The 25,136-nt window shown below is 38.8% G+C and overlaps 1 protein-coding gene across 4 annotated transcripts in view; it reads left to right on the top strand.

Moving 5' to 3' along the window:
* epg5 (ectopic P-granules autophagy protein 5 homolog (C. elegans)) overlaps nucleotides 1–25,136 on the top strand; it is a 147,783-nt gene that overhangs the window by 5,126 nt on the left and 117,521 nt on the right. For all 4 annotated transcript variants that reach the window (XM_072571781.1, XM_072571786.1, XM_072571774.1 and 1 more), the window contains exons 3-7: nucleotides 3,603–3,843; nucleotides 10,592–10,728; nucleotides 14,948–15,055; nucleotides 19,701–19,774; nucleotides 21,349–21,463. In XM_072571781.1, the coding sequence (XP_072427882.1) occupies nucleotides 3,603–3,843; nucleotides 10,592–10,728; nucleotides 14,948–15,055; nucleotides 19,701–19,774; nucleotides 21,349–21,463 (675 nt within the window). The remainder of the gene's footprint in view (nucleotides 1–3,602; nucleotides 3,844–10,591; nucleotides 10,729–14,947; nucleotides 15,056–19,700; nucleotides 19,775–21,348; nucleotides 21,464–25,136) is intronic.

Below are 25,136 nucleotides of genomic sequence, written 5' to 3'. Positions count from 1 at the left end.
GAACGGGAAATGACATCACCACGGGAAATGACAACACCAACCCAAACATAGAAAGCAGAAATCATGTAGAGTGCTTTGCCTGCGGTTCACTGAAGATGTTACCTAAGAGGGTGACAAAATGTCTGGAAATGAACCTTCCAGCTCAATGAGCAAACCTACATCCAGAACCTCAACCTGTGCTACAAATCTTCTCAAAACTCGCTTTTACTAGCTTGTGTTATAAGTAGTCAGTAGAGAGTGGAAGTAGTGATTGGGATGGTAATTGATAGGTTAAGCTTGTCATTTTTTTCACAAATAAGGCAAAAGCTATTGTGTAGATTTCTTTGTCAACGTTATCTTGGCAGCTTGGCTGGCTTAATTTTTCTATTATTATGGACCAGCTCTTTCTTGTCATCTCGTTTTGTCACAAAAATTGCTCGAAAAAATTCTTTTGAGACACAAGACCCAAATCTGTCCACTCATATGGTGAAACATCCTCCAGAAACTCAGCAGGGATTTGCCAGCATCAATAGTATTTGATCTGCCCCATGCGCTCAAAATATTCTTTATTTCATGCAGGAAGTTTGAAAGCATACCACTCAATTTGAGATGTGGGAAAGGTGGGATGGAAGGACTTGCTGGTCTATATGAAATTCAGTAAGCTGCTGCAAATAAGACAGCATATTCATACAGTTAGTCTGGCATAAATCATGATCTAAGTATGAATTATAATTCCAATTTTGTATTTCCATGTGTGTTTTGAATTTTCAGTATTCTTGAAATTAATTGGACTGATAACTACATAATTGGAGATATTTCAAGTTTTAGATCTCTGTGCCAAAGACTGAACTAGTATCATAAATTTAATGTGGAATTTGCAAGATGGTGGTAAGATTGCACGAAGTACACAAAACCACAGCATTTTAGTTCATTCATGGATATGGATCAACATAAAAATGGGAAGAACTGGACTGTAGTTTTCTATTTCCACATCTAAAAAGCAAAATGTTAGATTATTCTGTTAACAGTCATGGAGCCATAAAAAAAAAACCCATAGAAGTACAAACAGTTGAGCAGGAGCAGCTTGCTCCACTATTCAATATGACCATGGCTGATCATCCAATTTGGTATCCTCTTCACCCTTTCTCCCTAGACCCTTTTGATCCCTTTAGCCCAAAGAACCAGATCTAACTTGATACATTCATCTTCTGTGACAGGAAATTCTGAAGGCTTGCCACTGTCTGGGTGAAGAAATTTTCCTCATGTCAGTTCTAAATGGCCTGCCCTGTATCCTTTAAACTGTGACCACTGGTTTTTCTTACAATGTTTGTCCCTACTGAATTTTAAACATAAAAATTGGAATTAGAGAACTAAGAAGAAGATAGAGGGCCCAATTCGTACAGCATCCCACAAAATTAATTTTTTAGTTCTTACTAGGCTCGGACTATTTTGTCCATGTTTTGTGGAACACACTGTGAATGCTTTGCATGTCTGATCGTATCGTGGAGGGAGAAATCATTAGTCTTTGAGGTTTTTGACTTTCCATCAGAACTGAGAAACGCTCGATATGTAACTGATTCTAAACAAGTGAATGAGTGGGAAAGAAAAAACAGCAAGAAGAAAAGCAAAATACTGTGCATGCTGAACATTTGAAACAAATGCGCACTGCTGGAGAAACTAGACAGGTTTGGCAGCATCTGTAGAGAGATAGCGATACAGAATTAATGCAGTTCTGACAAAGTCATACTGGTTTGTAAACGTTAATTCTGTTTCTGTCACCACAGTTTCTGCCAGATCTCCTGAGTTTCTCCAGTGTTCTGTGTTTGAAGCAAAAGAGAAGGTCTAATTAATTATTTTAGCATGGAATATGAGCATTTAGTGTTTTCCACTTTCTCCACCTAAGATTTTTGTTGATAAAAGCTAGCATCCTTCTTCATGTAGCTTGTAAAATGAGCCAGTTTCATTACTGTTAAACCAGTGCAATGGCATCTTTAAAAAGTAAGATTTTAATTCTTTCCATACAAATGTTGTCTCCCTGCATATGGAGCTGTTCTTGGTTGCAAATTTAATTTTGAAGCAGGAAGCAGCTGATCTGTAATGCAGAATTGGACTCTGTTGCAAATTCTTCAGCTTCATGTTCCAACATAATGTAAGAACGTCTGTAGACGTCTCTACACAGATATAGAAAGCATCCAACAAAGATTCACCAGAATGAAACCAAGAATAGGAAATTTTTGTTGTTTCATAGAACTTGCATTTGAAATGGAAATGTGATTTTAAAAGAAAATTCATAGGAAATGGGTGTCCCTGGCAAGGCGTGCACTTTAGACATCCCTTAAATGTTCTTGAACTGACTGGGTTCTTAAGCAATTTTAAATGCTGGAAGAAATACTAAAACGTGACACACAAACAAAGATTAGAAATGATCGGTGAATCGAAAAAGTAAAACGTTTTTAAAAAAAAGCATGGAAGTTAGTTTTTGACTTGGCCAGGACAAATGGATTGTGAAACACTTCATACATCAAGGATGGTGATTCTGGTGTTGCTGACTTTGGCAGCTGAATGGTTGTTTGGGGATTCTTGGTTCTGCAGTTATCCAAAAGGCTTTTTCCCATGTTCATTAACCTTGGTTTTGTTGACTTGTTTTCAGAAATCAGAAAGAGAGGTACTTTTCATTATACTTGCACATTGAAACCGGGGTTGTAGTTGGTTTTTAACTGTCTTTCTTGTGTGTTGTTGGATGGATAAAACAAACATCTCTTTCTCCCCGAGCTGCCTTTTTCAACTCCTGTTCGTAATCTAGGACACAACCTACAGCATATGGCCTTTTTCTTAGGGGAATAGTCAGTACCTCATTATCTCTGTAGCCACAGATCAGCTTTCTTTTGAATGATGTATCTACTTGGAAGTGTTGCTGTCTGAAGTTCCCCAGACATACTTCAGGTGCAACATTCCGTTGTTCCTCTCTGGACTTTGTGTAACTCATGCAGGAATATTCCAGATAGCGATTAAATTTATATTCTCAGCTATCCTTTGGCTGCTTTGCCCTTTTAAAAAGTGTGCACCTAAAAATTTGTAATTAAATTAGGGTTATGGCCCACTATCATGACAGTGGGTGACTGAACCTCAGTATGACCATTTCTTGTTTAAGATGAAATAGAATATATTAAACCCACTTGTTCTTGTGTCTTGTCGATCTGTCTCATTCATAGTATTTTATTAATGGATTGAATGTTTACTCATAAGATTGTCAAGAATCTATTCAATTTTCCACAATGTATAGGCATTTACAGATCCTGAACTGTTGATATATTCTTAAAGAGAGAATATTCCGTGAATACCTGGAACTTGTACACCTTTTACTCTACCAGTTCTGGAAGGTTGAGGTATAAAGGAAGTTTGAAGATGGCAATGGTTTGCTGATGTAAAGAAGGGAAGCAGTGTACATGGTTTTTACAATTAATATGTTTAAGGATTGGGTGGCATTAATTTTTTTTGTTTAATACATTTGACTTACGGTATCCAGTGCAAAATTGATTTTTCACAATTTCACCATCTGCATAGAGATTTACATCACCTTTCCTTCGTTTTACATATGGCCATGTGTTTTGCTTTTTTTATAGGGAGTTTGTGCTGATCAAACAAAAGTTACAGCCTATCATCGATATCAGACTGTGGAGATGAACAATTCAGTTGTTGCAGAGCTTCAACGGATTTTGAGTATTAAGGCTGATCACTTGCATCAAACATTGGCTTTACATGCCTATACCTCAGTGCTTTCTCGACTGCAGGTGGAATCTTACATCTACAGGTTGTTAAACAGCTCAACAGCATTTAGAACAGTGGCAATTCTACGTAGACAAGGTTAGTATACCTTGAGTGGATAGCTCATTATTTTCAATGTGGATCTTCAGTGTAGTAACGCATTTGCACCAAAATACTAATCTGTCTTTTCACGTAAGAATATATTTTATATATATATTATATATTCTTGGTACTCTCTGTCTTTATTTCTCTCTCTTTCCAGATATTTTATTAATATTTTGCATCTTGGTGATAAAATTCTCTTAAATTTTTCCAGAAGCCAGTTGACTAAGGACTAAAGTAACAAGCAAGTGAGCACTTCTATTTGATTTCAATCCACTAGGAAGTTTTCAGTTGGCATGGAACCTTAAGTGCACCTCCTTTCATTGGAATACACAAATAGTCTTTTTTGACATTCTGATTGTTTGACTTAAGGACAGATGTTTTCTGGAGAATGTAATCTTGAAAATGTAAACAAAAAACTAAACTTATGGAAATGAATGAGGTCAAACTGTCTCCTAAACTAATAGCTTGATAGCTTTGGGTTTGAATCTTCAATCAAAACCATATGATTAGGTTGAAGATATAACTTCATTGGACTAGTCATGATATGAAAAAGACATGAGAAGAGGTACAAGCCAGAAAGGTTAGCATATCATTGAAGACTGTTCTGTGATCTGTACTTATATGATACCTACTATATTCCTACCTGGACGATTTTTTCAATATCGTGTCTAGGATGACTGTAATATCCTCCAGTTAAACATTTAGAAGATTGAAACATTGTCTTCAATCTCAATCTCAAATTCTGTTCTCTTGCTACTGGATCATTCCTATCCCTGGCCATCATCCTAGATTTAACCAAACTGTACGCAGTCACTACATCATATTTGACCCTGATCTGAGACCATAATCATAACATCTCAACTACTGCATCTGCTGCTTTCATTGTCAACATGTCTTCCCCCCCCCCCCCCCACCCCCCCACTCTTAGTTCCTCAGTCTTATTCTAAACCCTTATTTACGTCTTCATAACCTTCAAATGCAGTTGTTCCAGTGCTTTCCCTTCACATGCTCTGTAAACACCAATTTGTCTAAACCACGTCCGTCTATATTTGTACAGACCTGCAGTGGCTCTTGGTTCACCACTCTGCCAATTTAACAACAATCTCCTCTTCATGTTTAAATCCCCGCGTGAGCTCACCTCTTCCTATTCCTGCAAATGTCTTGAGCTCTACAACTTCCCATAACGCACTGTTCTTGGACTGATACATACGGTCTTCATTCTGCCATTGGCAACCACATCAATCATCAAGACCCCACATTTTGGATTTCTCTCCCTAACTCTGCCTTAACCATCCTTATGACCATCCTTTTAAAAAAAAGACTATTTTGACCAACGAGTTACCCTTTCAAATATTCCCCATGGCTTGGTGCCATTTTTATCAGATCATGCTTCTGTGAAGTATCTTGGAACTTTCTTTGTCCCCAAGGAAAATGTACTAAGTAAGTACAAATTGTGATTGGAACTAAACTATTGTCTTTGATCGAGTAAATCTAATTGTCATTTTCGTGTCACGTATTAACTTTCCAAATAGAATTGGACTATTATCTAGAGTGAAAATATTTTCAGGGCTATGAGGAAAAGGTGGGGTACTTGGACTAGGTGAGTTGCTTTTGCACATACCCAGCACAGACACAACTGGCTGAATGGTTATCTTCTGTACTGTATGATTTTCCTTGTGCAATAAAGTAGCTTATTGAATTGCCAAGCGTTAGCTTAGTTGACCTTGGAAATTTCAAGTTGAAGATTTTCGCATTCAGTACAAAATGCAAAATAAGGTATGCCATATCCTAATGTTACAGTATTATCCAAGTATATAAAATGAAGTGTGAATCAATTCCCATGAAAGAAACATACTCACACCTCTTATTGAAGAATTGAATGGACTCAAAAATGTATCTTCAGTAGACCTGAGTTTGTAGCATGAAGTTGTCAGAATTTTGTGCAGACTTATCTACTTGATGAAACAAAGGCAGGTGTCTCAATTTGGCCACATTAAATATGTTTTCAGAATCCAATAAAGTTATGTAGAATGATCATCAGAAGAATTTAATTACATGTTTTTATCTTTCATTAATTAAAAGGATGAGAATTTTAATTTGGCACGAGTGATATTGAACCAACAGAGGCTAAATGAGTGACTGAGTGAGTTGAACATGATACAAATGGCAGAGTTTTGTGGTTCTGATATGTTGCTGGAGAAGAAACAGACTGTCATAAATTCCAACTGATAAACATAGAACAGTAGAGTACAGGAACAAGCTCTGCAGCCCACTTTGTTGTGCCGAATGTGATGCCAAATTAAACCAATCCCTTCTGCCTGGCCTTAGTCCATATCCCTCCATTCCTTGCATACTCATGTGCTTATCTAAAAGTCTCTTAAACACCCCTATCGTATCTGTCTCCACCACCACTCTTGGCAGAATGAACCAGACTCTTACCACTCTCTGTGCAAAAAACATTTGCCCCTCAATCTCCTTTGAACTTTCTCCTTCTCACTTTAAATGCATGCCCCCTAGGATTAGACATTTCAACTCGGGGTGGGGGGGGGGGGATTTTTTGACATCACCCTTATCTATGCATCTCATAATTTTATAGACTTCTATCAAGTCTCTCCTCAGCCTCCACTGCTCCAGAGAAAACACCTCTAGTTTTTCTAGCCTCTCCTTATAGCTCATACCCCTTAATCCAGGCAACATCCTGGTAAACTTCTTCTGCACCCTCTCCAAAGCCTCCACATCCTTCCTGTAATATGGTGACCAGAATTTAATGCAATATTCTTAAGTGTGACCTAAACAAAGTTTTATAAAGCTGTAACATGGCATCCTGACTTGTACTCACTATCCTGACCAATAAAGGCAAGTACTATATGTCATACGTTTTTGTTACCACTCTGTCTACTTGTGTGGCCACTTTCAGGGAGCTATGGACTTGACCACCCCCAAGATCCCCATGTACACCCATGTTGTTAAGCATCCTGCCATTAACTGTATACGTTTCCTTCACATTTGATCTCCCAAAGTGCATATCTCACACTTCCCGGATTAAACCTCAACTGCCATTTCTCTGCCCGTGTCTGCAACTGATCTATATCCTGCTGTATCCTTTGATAACCTTCTACAATATCCACAACTCCACCAACCTTTGTGTTGTGTGCAAACTTAGTAACCCACCCATCTACATATTAATCCAAATTACTTATATATCACAAACACCAGAGGTCCCAATAGGATCCCTGTGGAATACCACTAGTCACGGACCTCCAGCCAGAAAAACACCCTTCCACCACTACCCTCTTTCTTATATGGGCAAACCAATTCTGAATTCAAATAGTCAAGACACAGTGGATCGCATGCATCTTAATCTTCTGAATGAGCCTACCGTGAGGGGCCTTGTTGAAAGCCTTACTAAAATCCATATAGACAACATCCGCTGCTCTACCCTCACCAATCACCTTTGTCATCACCTCAAACTTCCATCAAGTTGGTACACCAAGACATGGCCTGCCCCTCGCACAGTTATGCTTTTCCAAATGCACGTAAACCCTATCCCTCAGAATCTTCTCCAACAGCTTCCTGATGACCAATGTGAGAGTCACCAGTCTGTAATTTCTGGATTATCCATATTTCCTTCTTGAAACAGAGGAACAACTTTAGCTATTCACCAATCCTCCAGGACTTCTCCAATGCCGAGCGAGGCTAGAAGGATCTTGGTAAAGACCCCAGCAATCTCGTCTCTTGCCTCTCTCACTAATCTGGGGTAGATTCCATCAACCCCTGGGGAGTTATCCATATTAATGCTCTTCAAAAGACCCATCACATTTCTTTCTTGATCTCGAAATGCCCTAGCATGTTAGCATGCTTCACACTAATCTCAATAACCTTCGTATCCTTCTCCTGGGTGAATACTAATGCAAAGTACTCATTTAGGATCTTTCTCACATCCTCTGCCTCCAAGCACAAGTTCCCTCCTTTGTCTTTGAGTCGTCCTACTTATTTATCCTCTTGTTTTTAGTATGTGTATAGAATGCCTTTGGATTTTCTTTAAACCTACTTGCCAAGGTTATTTCATGGCCCTCCTTGGTCTCCACACTTTTCTGTCGTCTTCATATTCCTCTTGTTAGATTTTAACTTTCTAAACCTTACATATGTTCCTTTTTTTCCTTCAACTAAATTCACAACCTCTCTCATTATCCAAGGGTCTCTTACCTTGCCCTCCTTGTGCTCCTTCCTTACTGGAACATGCCAGTCCTGAACTCTGATCATTAGGTCTTTAAACAACTCGCACTTGTCAAATGTGGACATGCCCAATAACAGTTGTTCCCAATTAACTCTCCATAGTTCCTGCCTAATACTAACATAATCTGCCCTCCCTCAATTCAGTAGTTTCCTGCAAGGTTCTGACTTATCCTTATTCCTAGCTATCTTGAGACTTGAGAATTTGTGATTATTGTTTCCAAAATGCTCTCCCACTGAAAGATTAGTCACCTGACCAGGCTCATTAGCCCTTACAAAGTCCAATACAGCCTCTCCCCTCGTTGGATTATCCACATACTGTTTCAAGAAACCCTCTTGGATGCACCTAAGAAATTCTGCCCATCTATGCCACTTGCTCAAAGGAAGTCCCAGTCAATATTGGGGAATTTAAACACATTCACTTTGACAACCCTGTTGTTACTGCATCTTTCCATAATCTGCCCATGTCTTTGTTCCTCAGTGTCTCAGTGGCTGTTAGGAGTCCTATAGTATAATCTCATCAGAGTGATAGCACCCATCTTATTTTTGAGCTTTACCCATATAGCCTCAGTGGATGGCCCTCCAGTATGTCTTCTCTGAGTGCAGATGTGACATTCTTCCTGCTTAGTACTGCAACTTCTTCATCTCTTTTACCTCCCTGTCTATCTTGTCTAAAACAACGAAACCCTGGAACATTCAGCAGACAGTCCTATCGCACTCTCAACCAAGTCTCTGTAATGGCCACAGCACTATAGTACATCTATAGTGTACATTCATCTGCCTTATCCATAATACTTCTTGCATTGAAATAAACACACAGCAGTGGATCAATCCCATTGTGTTCATTTACCTGACTCTGCTGTCCTTTCTTTCAGACTTACCAGTCTTAACATCTACCTTCCCCTCAATCCCTTCACTTGCTGACCTGCTGCCCTGCTTCCTAGCCCCCTGCCACTCTTGTTTAAACTCTCCCAAGTAGCACTAATGAACCTGCCTGTGAGGATATTGGTTCCCTTCCAGTTTAGGTGCAATCCATCCCTCTTGTACAGATCACCCCCACCCCAGAAGAGGTCCCAATGATTCAAGAACCTGCAGTCCTGCCTCCCTGCACCAACTCATCTGTCCTATCTTACTCTCCTTGCCTCACTAGCATGTAGCACTGGTCGTAATCCAGAGATTACTACCCTCTACATCCTGCTTTTCAGTCTCTTTCCCAACTCCCTGTACTCACTGTACAGGATCTCATAGCTCTTTCTACCTCTGTCATTGGTACCAATGTACACAACAACCTCTGATTGCACACCCTCTCCCTTCAGAATTTCATGCAGCCATTCGGAGACATGATTGTCTCTATCCTGGAGTCTCAAACACTACCACGGAAACACTTGTCTGTGTCCCTAACTAGTGAGTCTCTGACCACTATTGCTCTCTTGGATTTTGCCTGACCCTGCTCTACAGCACAGCCAGTTTTGGTGCCACCGGTCTGGCTATTGCTGCTATACTTCCTGAGAGGCTATCTACCCCAACAGTACCTAAAATGTAAGAAAGGGGAATAATCACAGGCAAATCCTGCACTATCTGCCTCCCTCTCTGGGCAGTCCCCCATCTACGTAACTGATTCTGTGGTGTGACCACTTCCCCGTAACATGTGTCTGTCATACTCTCTGCCCCCTGTGTGCTCCTCAGTGTGTCTAACTGTCATTTCAACCAAACCACATGGTCTGTGAAAAGTGCAGCTGGTCACCTTCCTGCAGATGTAGTCGTCGGAGCACCAGACTGCTCCCTGATCTCTCACATCTGGCAGGAGGAGCACATATCACTGCCCTATTTTCATCTTTGCCCCTTTACACCAAGACAAATGAAGAATCTTATCTTGCCTTTACCTTAACATTATAACTTTACGTAATAAAGTTCTGTTTCAATTCCAAGTGCGGAAACTACTAGCAGCATTTGATATTCACCATTTAACAAAGGGTAGGATTTCAGTTGATAATATTTTTCACTACTATTTATGGAAATTACATGGTCAAGCTGTTAAATGTTAGCAGTTCAGCCAGTTGTTTAGGCTAATGGCAACACTCATCCCAACTTTAGGAGGAACGTTTTTCTAGAATTCTAGAAGTATCTCTATCTGAGAAGTACAACTTTAGTGTTTTAACTGTCATTAGTTGTTCCCATTATAATGGAGAAATGAAAATAAAGACAAAATAAAATCTATTGTTCATTTTTATGATGAAATTCCCTTTCAAAAATGATTTTATATTGAAATAATAAACATGGTGAAAGTTCAATTTTATGACACTGGATACTTTTTTGAAAAAAAAACCCCTACCAATAACATACACAAAAATAGAAATTGCTGGAAACGTCCGACAGGTCTGGCATCATCTCTTGAGAGAAAGCAGAGTCAACATTTCCAATCTAGTGACCCACCTTCCAAACACCTTCTTTCGTTCAGTGTTTAACCCACTAATATCATATCTGTCAGTTTTCTTTTTATTTTGTGCAGATGACCAAGCAGTAGACTGCAGCCATTCGGATCTGCAACTTTTAAAAGAAAACATCACTGTACTCTTTAGTTTTACCCGAAGAACAATTGAAGATGGTCAATTCCACAGTGACATTCTTCTCTGGCTACAGAAATTGGTATGGAATTACAATGTTGGGACTTGTTATTAAATTTCCATTCATAAAGTATACATTTGTGGGTGTATCTAGGTGCATTTGTTTCATTATAGTTTTCACTCAAATCACCACTAAACCCTCATAGTTTCAATTGTAATTAGTGTTCAACATTCAACACCTTTGACCTGCGTTTGTTTCACATAATTTACCTGTTAAATGTCATTCACCATTCTGTACATGTAGGTGTCACATAGCTGCAATTTTGGGAAGACGTTATGTGGAGAAAACTAGCTGAAAATCAAGGAAATAGCTTTCCATTGGAACTACAGCAATGGTGTGCAATTCAATTATTTCATTGGTGTACATCGACTCCCTTTGGCTGCCTTTATTCCATCATCATTGATGTCATCAAGTAACACAACTTTATCTATCTACACAACTTATGATACTTCCCAATGTGGTATCATATGCAAATGTGAATATTGTTATAATTCCATAATACCATAAAGGAATCAATCCTTTAATCCTCACTGAAATACATATACTCAAACATTGGTGAGGGGTCATCCTGTTTTAACATTATAATGCCATGTTCATTTGGCATGTCATTACTTGGTTTTTGTCTGGCAAACCTCTGCATGTCATTCAGTGCTAGCGCTTTAGTTCATTTGGCTTCATGAAACCCTTAATCGAATTGCTAACGCAGCACACGTTATATATAATAGCAAAGTACTTTAGATGCTGAAAGTGTGAAATAGAAACACAAAGTGCTGAAGGAAGTCAGCAGTATGGCCATATCTATGGAAATAGAAACAGGATTAACATTTCAACTTGCAAAAGAAGAATTTGGACTCTAAACATTCATTTGTTACTCTATCTACAGATACTGCCAGAGCCACTGAATTTCCCAAGCACTTTGTATTTTTACTTCACTTACTCCTTAACATGTATTGCTTAAACTCATGCATTTAGTAGGATTGTAGGATGACTTCCAGTTTGGTGCCTTAGAGCCTTCTGTTTCTGGAGCTTTCCTCTAAGTAATTACTAAGCCATTCTGGACTTGAGTCATAGAGTCGTACAGCACAGAAATAAACTCTTTGATCCATGCTGAACAGATTTCCCAAACTAAAATAGTTCAATTTGCCTGCATTTGGCCCATAACCCTGTCAACCTTTCCTATTCATGTACTTGTCCAAATGTCTTTTAAATGTTATAACTATATCTGCATCTATCACTTCCTCTGGCAGTTCATTCCACAGATGAACAACCCTATGTGAAAAAATTGCCCCTCAAGATGCCTTTTAAATCTATCTTTTCTCACCTTAAAATTATTCCCTCTAGTTTTGAACTCTATCATAGGGAAAGACCTTTGCTATTCACTATATCTATGCCCCTCATGATTTTATAAACCTCTAGGGTCATCCTTCAACCTCTTGCACTCCAGTGGAAAATGTCCCAGACTATCTCATTATAACCCAAGCCCTCTGAAATATCCTTGTAAATCTTTTCTGTACCCTTTCCAATTTAATAATATCCTTCCTATGACAGACCAGAACTGTACACAGTACTCAAAAAGTGACCTCACCAATATCCTGTATAGCTGCAACATGATGTTTTTATCTTCCCCAACTGTTTTGGAGACGACTTAACTGCACTGTCACAGTTACTGAACCATCAGTAACCTTAATGATTCTGCCTTTATAAACGGAAACTTGTTTCTATCTCTGTCTCCCTCTGTTTTACAGCGTCTTGCTGCTATCCGATGGCCCAATTTAATTTCTCTTCTACCTTTACTTTCTAAAGCATTGAACTATTAATCTCAAAGATTTTTTTCAAGACCTCATTCAAATACATGTCAACAAACTCCAGAGGATTTGTCACTAAACTCTTCAAATTCAGTATTTAAAAATAAGCTATGAAGTAAAATATGCTTTTTTTTTATTTTGATAAAGTATCACAAGCGGTTATTGTACAAAGTTGAAGCATGTGACATTGGTAGTCATGTGCTAGTATGGATTGAGAATTGCTCATCTGGCAGCAGACAGAGTTGGAATAAATGACTCATTTACAGAGTGCAAGGAGGTGACAAATGGGACACTGCAGGGATCTCTGCCTAGGCTGCAATACTCAGTGTATTATCAATAATTAGAATAAGGCAATCAACTGTAAAATTTCCAAGTTTGCTGTCAGCACAAAACTAGGTAGAAATGAGTGATGAGGAAGACATAAAGAGGCATCAGACAAATTTTGATAAGTTGAGTGAGGGGCAAATACATAGATGCTGTCTATATGTTAAGTTGTCCACTTTGAAAGGAAAAACAGAGTGGTAAAGTATTATTTAAATGATAGATTGGGAATGATACCTGGCAACTCTCATACACCAGTTGTTCAAAGCAAGTATATAGACGAAGCAAGTATTTAGGAAGGCAAATGGTATGTTGGCCTTCATTGCAAGTGGGTTTGAATACAAGGACTAGGAAGTTTTACTGTAGCGGTACAAGGCCTTAATGAGATTGCACCCAGAACGTTGTGTCCCATTTGGTTTTCTCACTCAAGAAAAGATATAATTGCAGGAGAGGGAATGCACTCAAGTTTCACCAGACATACTCTTGGAAAGGCCAGTCTCTCATGTGAAGAATGGAAGGATTGAAACTGTTTTGGTTAGTTAAGGGTTATAGCTTTAGCCATATTGTCATTAATGAACAAAGCTTGTGCAGAAAAATGAATGACAAACAAGACATTCAGACTATCTAGGCTAGTAGCATGGAAGCCACATTATCATAGGTCTTGGATGAAGAATAAACAATGCCTCTGAAAAACTGAGAGGAAAACTAAGATAATGCACATTGTACATAAATTGCTGGAAAAGCTCATCTGGTCTGGCACCAATTATTCAGAGAAATCAGAGTTAACATTTTGGTGACACTGGTCAACACTGATTTCTCTTCACAGTTGCTGCCAAACCTGCTGAACTTTTCGAGTAATTTCTATTTTTGTTTCTGATTTATAGCATCCACAGTTCTTTCGGTTTTTAATGAACAATGAAGTTTGGAGATTGTAACGTGCATGTTGGAATCTGCATAAAGTTTGGATGTAAACCTCCCAAGTGAGCTTTAAATTTCAGTGTTGAAAGGTTTCCTCTCCTTATTTCCATATGATATAAATGATCATTGTCCTGTTTCACTGAAGTCCTCATAATTTGCCAAGTTGACCACCATAACATCAAGACTGAGTCAACTGGGCCTCAATTCACTGGTGTTTAGAAGTATGAAAGTGGATCTTATTGAAGAGAATAAAATTCTGGCAGGGCTGGACGGACTGGATGCAGAGATGATGCTTTACTTGGCTAGTGGTGCATAACAGGATCACAGTCTCAGGAGATGCGGCAGACTATTTCAGACTGAGATGAGAAATCTCATATCTCAGTAGGTCGTGAACCTAAGAAATTCTCTGCCACAAAACGCTGTGGAAGCAAAATTACTGAGTACATTTGAAAAACAAGTGGGTTTCTAGAAGCTATAGGTGCGCTGGGGTTTGGGGAGAGTGGCAATATGATGTTGAACTCGAGTCCATGATCATTAAGATAAGGCGCAGAAGCTTCAGAGGAGATGTGAGGGAAAACCTTTTCGCTCAGAGGATGGTGGGAATCTCACTGCCTGTAAGGGTGGTACAGGCACAAACCCTCAGAACATTTAAATATTTAGATGTGCACTTGTCATGGTAACGTGAATAAGGCTCTGGGCCAAGAGTTAGTAAATGGGATTAGCATAGTTAGTTGGTTTAGCCAGTGTAGATGAAATGGGCCGAAGGACCTTTTTCTGTAATGTCGATCTCTGTGACTATCTAATGTTGAATAGCAGAACAGACTTAGTAGGTCAAATAGCCTACTTCTGCATTTCTATGTTTCCTTCTTCATACTTAATATCGAAACACAAATCAAGCTCAAACTTATGTCATTTCCACACTTTGAAACCCAAGTTTTCAAATAGTAATAATAATATATTATCAACGTTCACCACAATATACAATTATTTATACCTGCGTGCAGCTACTTCACGTATATGATGAAAAGCTGAGGTTCCAAAACAGACACTCAAAAATCCTTGTCAGAGGTGTAAGCAATTAGAAAAGTCATTTTTTGTGACATTTTCATCTTACCAGTGGTGGAAAATGATGATTATTACAAAACACCTTACTTTATGTGCTCTGAAACTCATTTGTTAATAATTAATCCTTTTAGGTCGCAGTATTACACCGAGTTGGCTCTGCTGCTGATCAACTCTTTATTCTGAATCACATCCTTCACTGCCCAGCAGGTGTGAGCAAATGGGCAGCCCCACTTGTAAAGGTATGATTTTACTGAGTGCATGAAACTACTACAGCCTTACTGATGTTTTGAATGTAATATTCTTAAAGAAAATTACTTTTTCCATTTCTGTAATGTTTGACTATTCTAATTTATGATAAAATAATACTAATAGCACCTTCCAATACAAATGTGAATTTTTTTGTGATTTATAAGTTTGAAAAACTTTTTAAATCTGACACACGGTATTTAACATTTGAATTTCATCATACTTTATAAATTGTACCAGGAACAGATACATTTCATAAATGTTGTAGAGATTTCTCCTAACTCAATTACAAGTCACCACAGTATTGCATAATTTCTTTTAGCAATTGAGTCCACTTATTGTGGTTAATTTTTTTATTTATCTAATTGTACAATGTTTGACAATTTTTTTAAAAACTCAAAAATAACATCATTACTCTGGTTTCCACTGCTGCCAATCATTTTTAATAATTGCTGTCAATAACTAAATTGTAGGGCAATTGTTAATTTTTTTCAATGTTAAGCTGACAGTACTTTAAGGTGGAATATAGAAGTTGTGAGGATATAAAAGTTTGGTGACTAATTATTGGATAAGTAATGTAGAGGTGGGTGGCACGGTGGCACAGTGGTTAGCACTGCTGCCTCACAGCGCCTGAGACCCGGGTTCAATTCCCGCCTCAGGCGACTGACTGTGTGGAGTTTGCACGTTCTCCCCGTGTCTGCGTGGGTTTCCTCCGGGTGCTCCGGTTTCCTCCCACAGTCCAAAGATGTGCAGGCCAGGTGAATTGGCCATGCTAAATTGCCCATAGTGTTAGGTAAGGGGTAAATGTAGATGTAGGGGTATGGGTGGGTTACGCTTCGGCGGGGCGGTGTGGACGTATTGGGCCGAAGGGCCTGTTTCCACACTGTAAGTAATCTAATCTAAAAAAAAAGGTGTAGACTAATAAGCCAGACAATGTGAATTCTACCCCCACCATGGCTGTTTGGTAATTTTAATTCTGTGTACAAAAAGGTTATGCATGCTAATGAGTAAAAGTGAACACAGAACTGGAATTCAACATGTTAATGGCATAATGCCAGCGAATATTGAATTAGAGTTGATGATTCATCAACGTTAATTTATCCCTCAAAATATTGGCAGTAAAAAATGAGTGCCAGAAGGTTTCTATCCTGGAATTTAAAATTAAGTGTGTGAAAACATTGCAATTTTCCAAAATGGTCTTGGTGTGGGAGCCATTTCTTTGTATTAAAAAGTTGCACAGGTAATTCTTTGTTAAGGAGAGGCAAAGGGAAAATAAACAATCTATTGACCAGTGTCAGTTGTCAGGAAATTAGTTAAGAACAGACTGATGAAACACCTTGAAGTTTTCAGATGATCAGAGCAAGTCAACATGGTAAAAGGTGGTGAAAGCTCTTCTTGCGTGAGAAACCCAATTGAATTTTTTGAAGACATGTCTAAAGTAATAGACAGAAAAATGTTCGTAGATATTAATTGTATGGCATTGCAGGATGCATTTGCTGAACTCTCTCATAAGAGACTGTTAGCAGAAAATAAAACTCATGGGACTGAAGGCAAATTATTGGCCTGGTGAGACTAGCTGAGCAGCAGGAGACAGATTCTGATTAATTGGCAACATGTAACTCTCAATATCTCTCAAGGATTTGTGTGCATCAACGATTCATATTTATTAACAATTAGTGTTTCTCTATCTCATCACCTGACAATGTTTGCTGATGGCAGGTGGCATTGTAAGCAATATAGATGGAGCAATAAAATTATAAAGCACAAGGTTATAAATGGAATTCCAATATATTGAAAAAAACCTCAAATTCCCTTGTAGAGCGGGACATTTGTATACACATTTGAAATCTCATGGGCATAAATATATATGGTGTGTATCAGTCCGAGTCTATGTTTGGAAATTTAAAATCCTTTATCATTACAACCATATTTTTCTTAGAGATATCTGAGATCTCCTTGGGTATTTGCTTCTCAATTTTTCGCTGTCTATTGGGTTTCTGGTCTTATGGCCTGATAATTGTTTTGTGAGTTGTAGAAAACAGGTCAGCTTTGCAAAGAGCAAACCCAAGAAAGCAAGACACTGAGGAAAGACGGTGTTTTCAAAATGAAAGACAGAGTTCATGCTCTGAAGATGTTGAAGTCAGTGTTGAGTCCTTAAGTTGGTAAACTGTTGAAGCAGAAAATGAGCTGTAGTTCCTCCAGCTTGCGTCAAAGTTCACTGAAGCACTGCACTGCAGCATGCCTAGAAAGGTTACATTGATATTGTTGCAACTAGCCTTCCTTTAAATGGCACTAAGATCTGAAGTGTGGTACTGGAAAAGCATAGCATCTGAGGAGCAGGAGAGTCCATATTTTGAACATAAGCTCTTCATTGGTGTAATGAAATGACAAGCAACTAGAAGTCATAATTATTTTTAAAGACAAGTGTGTCAGCCAAGTGGTTGTCCAGCCTGAATTTGGTGTTGACAATACTGATGAAACCTCATTGTGAGCAGTCAGCACAGTAGATTAGATTTTAAAGAAGTACGAGCACAACCCTGCTTCACCTGGAAGATGTATTTGAGGCTTTAGATGGCAAAGAGAAGGTTAAAGACCAAATGTTACACTTTTAGTTATTGCATGGGCCATAGAGGGTGTAAAGGTGTCCAGAGTGACAAAGGAGTGATCAGGATATCATGAAGGGAATGGTTCCCTGCAGAGTGTCAACCAGGGAAAGAAGAGGAAATTATGTTGTGTGGGGTTTCCTGATGGAGATAGAAGAAATGGCAGAGAATTTGAACATCTAGAGTACAGCAAATGCGGTTAGAAAAACATTTCTTGTTGTTAACTTGTATGCAAAGAAAATTTAGGTTACTATGACAAGGAAATTGATTAGTATTAGAATCTATAGTTTGAGTAGGCCAGCAGTCAGCAAATCTGTGAATGCAAGGGCATTTGTAGCAGATATCTTTCCAAGGTATTTGTACCATAATTCAGTTCAGTGTGATATGCAAGAAAAGTATTGCTGGTAAAAATTAAAGCCTGATTTATTTGTTTGGCAAATAGATTTGGTTTTACAATGAGTCCTGACTTGAATATTTGTCAGCGATTTAAAAACTGTACATTTATATTGTCGAATGGTGAGTTGAATTTGATTGAGACCATCGTTAATTTTCTTCTTTTTCTCATTTTTGATTTGGAACTGAGAATTGAACTGTGAACAGCAACTTGTTTTTAAAAAAGGAGTAAACAAAAGATAGATATTTGCTATTGAGAATTGGCCAGGAAGATAACCCAGTTCAAGTACTTTTCCAAAAGACGCTATCGATGAACCGACACCAAGGTGTGGTTATACTCAGTACTGGCAGTTTGTTGGTCAGTCAAGGGAGGACTGGCTGCTGGACAGCTAGCCACAGAATATTGGGAGGGGGAAAGAAAGAAAAGTTAAAAGGTGAACTGGTTTGACTTGGTATTTGGGCAGGAGGCATTGTTGCTTTGGAAGATGCTGGATTAGTTTTTTGGGTTTGTTCTCTCTGGTTATTCTCCAGTTATTTCATGAAATTCTGAGCTAAGAATCTGATCTGTAAGGATTCAGAAAAGGTCTCTGGGGATCTGCATTGTCCAGATATTTCATATTCAATCAAGATACAATCCTGTGTGCCTGTAATACAACTATCAGATTACATGAAGGCTGGTTATTATCATTAAAACGGTTATCAAGCTGGCAATTTATGATTCCTTGAGTTAAATTTATTCCATAACACTGTCTGCCCGTGTGGTAGTAAGGTTGGTGAACAAAGATTGGACTTAGATTGTAGATATTAATTAAATTGCCTTGTAGTTCATCGATGTTATGCTAAAGTCATGTTATTATTAATAATAAATTGTTAATTTTTTGTTTGCGTTATAAACTTGGTGTCCAAATCGGTTATTTATAAAGTCTAGTTAGAAACAATTGAGCACTTTTGTGGGTCATCAAATGTTTTAATTTCACAGGCTTCACAGTGTTAACAAGTCTGATTTGGTTTTGATTGCTATCTCTGTGACATAACAGAAGCATTCTACTGAGTGGAACCAAAAAACCCAAATAATATTGCAGTGATTGTTGGAAGAGTGGTGGGTGGAAAGAAACTCTTAAATAAGTTGAATCACACAAAGGGAGGTAGTTATTATTGGAGACTGCCTTTGGACTGGGATATGCATTGCCTCAAAAAATTCCTCAGAGTAGTCTTCATGCTAGCAATCTGCAGCTAGCTGCCCCTTCATAATGTCACTCAAGAGGTAGTTTGGTTGCACATGTCTGGCTCAATTCCTAATCCTTCAAATATGAAGTGGGGCATATTGCTTTCCCAAAGTCCTTGAAGTATCTCCGTTACAGTATTGTGCAGCTGCCTTCATCACATGGCAACAGTCCAACAACGCAACCTGTCACCTTATCCAAGAAATGGATGAATAATAAATGACTGGTTTGCCAAGTAAGTTCATATCCCAAGAAGGAAGGTATTTCACATGATAATTGACGCATTCGCATGTATAGTATCATGAAATTGCTATGGGGCAACATGGTATGTGTCATCCCTGGTATGTACTTGTAGTACAGTGCATGTTTCCTGTGATGAAATATATGAAGGCAATTTATCCAGCTTTTTTCTGTTTCAGATAACAGTATTCAATAATCCTTCAGGAGTCTTCCTCTTTATGCAAGCCCTAGCCTTACTTCTGTCACCAATCATGTAAGCATCTGTGATTTATCAATATTTCTTCAATATTCAATATTTTTTTTCATCCTTGCCCTGCTTGTATACAGAGGAACCACAATTATCTGAAGGATACTGGCGGGCAGTATTTGGTTCAGTTAATCGAATTCCAGATAATTGACAGCCTACCTCAACATATGCACTAAATCAAGCCTCCTCTAGAGAAGTATCTAGCTCTCCTTCAATTGTAATGTGAAGTTCTTACTGCTTGGGGAATGACGTTATTCAGTGAATGTTAAAAATGTTGCCCCTCATTACCATTGTCAATTGTTCCCTAATGGCCCTTGGGAATAAAAACTGTCATTTTTACCTCATCTGACTTGTGTCACTACTCCAGACCCATAGTAATGTATTTTACTCTTAAATGCCTTCTGGGTAATTAGGGATGAGCAATGAATGTGGGCATACCCAGCAATGCCCACATCAAATAACTAGTTTCTTAAAAATTGTGTGTTAACTCAGTTAAGGGTCTACACCAGAAAACCAGAGATTTGGTGCAACTCCGACAAGTATTGATTTCTTTATCTGGAAATTTATGCACTGACACTACCAGATTGTCACTAAAGTCTAATTGGGCTAAACGAACATGCACTGGCTCATGTGACATTTTTCTGGACACCAGGGAATGCCTTCCCACTGCCATACATACGAAGTTTTTAAAAGCCATGGATAGGTCTTCATTGAAATATTTTGATCTATTAATTGCATTGAATATTGAACTCGAATTTTTGTTACCCTTATTTGGCAAATTTTAGTAGATCCTACCAAAGTGACTCCTTGGAGTAGGTACTACTTCTAGCAAGTAAATTGGAAAAAAAAAGTGTTCCTTTGGGGTAAAAGGTGTTAATGTCGAATGTAGAAAGGTTACATTGATATTGCTGCAACTAGCCTTCCTTTAAATGGCACTAAGATCTGAAGTGTGGTACTGGAAAAGCATAGCATCCGAGGAGCAGGAGAGTCCATGTTTTGAACATAAGCTCTTCATTGGGAATGTTGGAGGAGGAGAACTTCTTCAAGGTAGGCATCCTTGGAAGAGGCTCTGCAGTAACATTCCTGATAAAGAGCTACCGCTCGAAACGCCGACTCTCCTCCTCTTTTCCAGCACCACACTTTTTGACTCTGATCTCCAGCATCTGCAGTCCTCGCTTTCTCCCATTAAGATCTAAATCCCATTGTCATTCATGCCATTCCTTCACTTGTTGAGGGAGGTGTGCTATGCTGTTGTGACATATAGTTTTTACATCTCCACTCTTGTCTCGTTAAGTGCTTTATTTTCTTGAGTTAACTCAATTTTGGTGCAGCCCTGTGAGGCTGACTACTCGAAGATTTAGTATTGCATTCAGTCTTAAGTCACAACATCAGTTTCTATTTTTTTGATGCTCGACAATTCTTATTGCCTTCTGATACTAAATTGCTTTAAAACACAAAGTCTTGATGAACTTCATAATTTTGCAACATTTTGTGTCTGAAATTATATTTAAAATACAGGTTGTAACTAATTGCAAATTTTACATAGTCATTTAAAATATATTTTGGTCAAATAATCTTAGGCATCGATCTGAGTTTCTGGTGAACATAAAGCCAACGAACAAAAAGCTACCACCACCTACACCAGAAGCAAAAGACATACAGAACTGGACCTTGGTAGATGAAGCTGGGGAAGAGGTATTGACTTTAACTTGTTTATCTTGAATAGGTTGATGCAAACAAAAAAAATTTTCTGTTATTTTGATAGTGTTGAAAAATAAGTAGTCGTATGTTGTGAATAATTTTTAAAAATTACTCGAAGCAACATGAAGTCTATGATCTCCTTAAATCATAATTAAGATATTAAAAATTTGCTTTGCAGGTTGAACCAAAGTTATTTGTTAGAATTAATTAGATTAATTGATTTAAGTCATAATGGACAGAGCAAAACATTGTTCATCCAGTTACGGCTGAAAAATGACACACAACTTAATTTTGATTTTATGGCCCCTAATTATGAGAAAGGTCTGAGAATCTAAATAATGTTTTGTGCCAGAGCCAGTGACTGCAAATTTTATGCTATGATAGATCTAATAAGTTTTTTTGAAACTTTGTGATAATCTATGAATTTTTAGAAAGCTGTTTAAAATTAAGCATCAGTTTGTAGTAAAGAGCAGACTTGAAATAAGTGATCAGTCCTTCACAACCGAGTTCAAAGATCTCTTCACACAAATTAATAGAATGTGTTGGATACTCCATTCGATATATTCAGAATTTTGGTGTCTAAAGGAATATGTGGAACACGCAGCAAGGTGAAGTTTTGGCAGAAGATCAAACATGATTACATTGAATGAAAATGTTTAAAGAGTCGTACAGTCCATTCCTACTTCTAATTTTTAATGTTCATAAGTAACAGGATTTAGTCACAAAGTACCTATTGTACAATGGAATTAACTATTTCAAATTCATCTTAAAAGAAAAATCATACTTCATATGAACCTTTTAGGATAATTTTTTAAATGTTATTTGTGTAAGCAAACGTAGTTGATAATTTTACATACAACAGGATCTCAAATTTCAGATGAGTCAAATGGCAAGCTAATTGTTTCTTTTGGAAATTGAAATAGGAATTTTCAAAGAATTTTTATCTCCAGGTCCGTTATACCTACATGAATTATTTTTTGATTTCATACTTCTTATTCACTGACATTTGTCGAACCCAAGAGCAATTTCCTGAGCACGTGTACTGGTACTGAGTTGGAGTTTGTGAAGTAGGATACAAAACATTACCATTAAAGAAAATAGAAATTTTTAGGAAGAGCTGTTTTGAGTGGTAAAAGTTGCAGAAAGAAATTAAAGCAATTGAAGAATTCATGTGGATCATTGGAACTGACAAGTTTTGAAACCGAAAATGGGTGTCTCCTGTTGCAGAGCTCAAATGGGAAGAGGAGATGACTTGAGTTGGGAAGGTGCCAGGGACTTTCAGTACTTCAGTACTACCCTGCAGTGTCAACCTAGATTAGGTGCTGAGAAATCTCTGGAGTAAGATATAAACTCATGTCATAAGAGTTCTGACTCAGATGAGCATGCTATTCATGAGCCAAAATAATTACTTATGGGAAAAAAGGAAATTGTTCTAGTTTTCAGGCCAAAATTCTCATCCAGTATTGAAGCCAACAACAGATTAGCCAGCTGTACCTGTGCTGTTTGTCGGGTCTTACTGTATGTAGTTGCCTGTCAGCAATTAATTAATTAGTTGTGCATACCAGAATTTCAAGAGAGTCGGGGCCTGAGGTGAGTATAGTGGCCGTCACTAAGAAAAGGTGCCAGGAAAGTTGAAAGGTCTTAAGTTGAATAAATCAACAGATTAATTGAGCTACAGCCCAGATCTCTGAAGGATATAGCTGAAGAGATTGTGGGGGCATTGGTAGGAATTCCTCAGGAATCACTGGAGTCAGGGAGGGTCCCAGAGGACTAGAAAATGGCAAATTTAGTACCCTTTTAGAAGAAGGGAGGGAAGTAGAAGACAGGAACTTATAGGCCAGTTAGCCTGACCTCATTGTTGGTAAGATTTTCTGTCCATTATTAGGGATGAAATTGCAGAGTACTTGGAAGTGAGTGCTAAAATAGGGCTAAGTCAACATGGCTTTGTCAAGGGGAGGTCATGCCTGAATTCTTAGAAGTATGTAACAAGTTAGACAAAGGAGAGCCAGTGGATGTAATATATTTGGATTTCCAAAAAGTATTTGATAAGGTGCATTGCATGAGGCTGCTAAATAAGATTAGAGCCCATAATGCTAGGGACAATGTAGTGGCACAGATAGAGGATTGGCTGACTGACAGAATGGGGATAAAGGGGTCTTTTTCAGGATGGCACCCAGTGACTAGTGGAGTTCTGCAGGATTCCATGCTGGGTTGATGACTATTCACATTATACATGAACAGTCTGGATGAAGGAACTGATGGCACTTTTGCTAAGTTTGCTGATGACACAAAGACAGATGGAAAGGTAGTATTGAGGAAGTGGGAAGGCTACAGAAGGACTTGGAAAAACTAGGAGAATGAACAAATAAATGGCAGATGGAGTGCACATATGCACCTTGATAGGAAGAATAGAGGCATAGACTCTTTTCTAAATAGTGGATTAGTGGTGCTGGAAGAGCACAGCAGTTCAGGCAGCATCCAACGAGCAGCGAAATCAACGTTTCGGGCAAAAGCCCTTTACCTCTTTTCTAAATAGGGCAAGGCTTCAGAAATCTGAAGCACAAGTGAACTTAGAAGTCCTAGTTCAGGATAACATACAGGCTCAGTTTATACTTAAGAAGGAAAATGCAATGTTAACATTCATTTCAAGAGGTCTCGAATACAAGAGCAGAAATGTGCTGTATAAGGGTCTGGTCAGACCATATTTGGGACACAGGAACCTCGTTTTTCTGAGCGAGGCACTATTTCATTTGGATAATTGATTAAATGCCTTTCCTCTGGGACTCGAAGTTTTTAAAGTCTGCTCCCCATTCAGGAGAGGAGACAGCAGCACACCGCACGCGAGTCCCCGCCCTACTGTCCAACACCACTCCCTGCCCACCCCCTGCACCGTCCAACACCACCCCTGCCCCCATCCAACACAGCTTCTTGCCCCCGTCCAACACCACTCTCTGCCCAGCCCCACCTGCCCCAACCCCATCCAACACTGCCCCCCTTACCCACCCCCCCAAATCTGTCCAATACGCTCACCCCCACCCACCCCCACATTCATCCAACACTGCCCTCCCCAAAATCTGTCCAACGTGCTCACCCCATCCCCCTCCAACACTGTCCCCTGCCTGTCCCCCAACCTATCCAAAATCACCACGCTTCTCCCCCCCCCCCCCCCCCCCCCCCAAACCCAGTCAACTCCCATCCCCTGTCCAGGGCAGCCAGACTGGACACCAACAACAAGAATGCTGCTGCTGCCTGCCTTTGTGGGGTAAATCTCCAAATAATCAGCACGCGCGTGCGCACACAAAGACAACTTTTTAATGCAACTTTTTGACAGGTTCCACCTTTACCCTGTACAGGACGATGTTGGAGAGATTATCTGGGGAAGGGGGTTTAGAGTATACCCCTTTGTAGAACTGTAGGGAAAGTGTGGAGAAAGAGATAGGGCAGGAGGTCAGTCATTTGGAGACAGTGCCTGTTTAGTCATTGTAAGCAAAACACGCGATCAGTGTTGGAAACATGTCTTTGATTAAATGTTTCTATCAGGACCTCGAGATCTCCTTCGGATAATCCAATATTCAGATAATTGATATTCGGCTAATTGAGGTTCCTCTGTATTTTGAACAATCTTGGGCCCCATATTTAATGAAGGATATGCTGACCTTGGAGGGAG

Source organism: Chiloscyllium punctatum, chromosome 1 (genome assembly GCF_047496795.1).
Source record: "Chiloscyllium punctatum isolate Juve2018m chromosome 1, sChiPun1.3, whole genome shotgun sequence".
Taxonomy (NCBI): Eukaryota; Metazoa; Chordata; class Chondrichthyes; order Orectolobiformes; family Hemiscylliidae; genus Chiloscyllium; species Chiloscyllium punctatum.
This window is presented reverse-complemented; position numbering and strand designations above follow the sequence as displayed.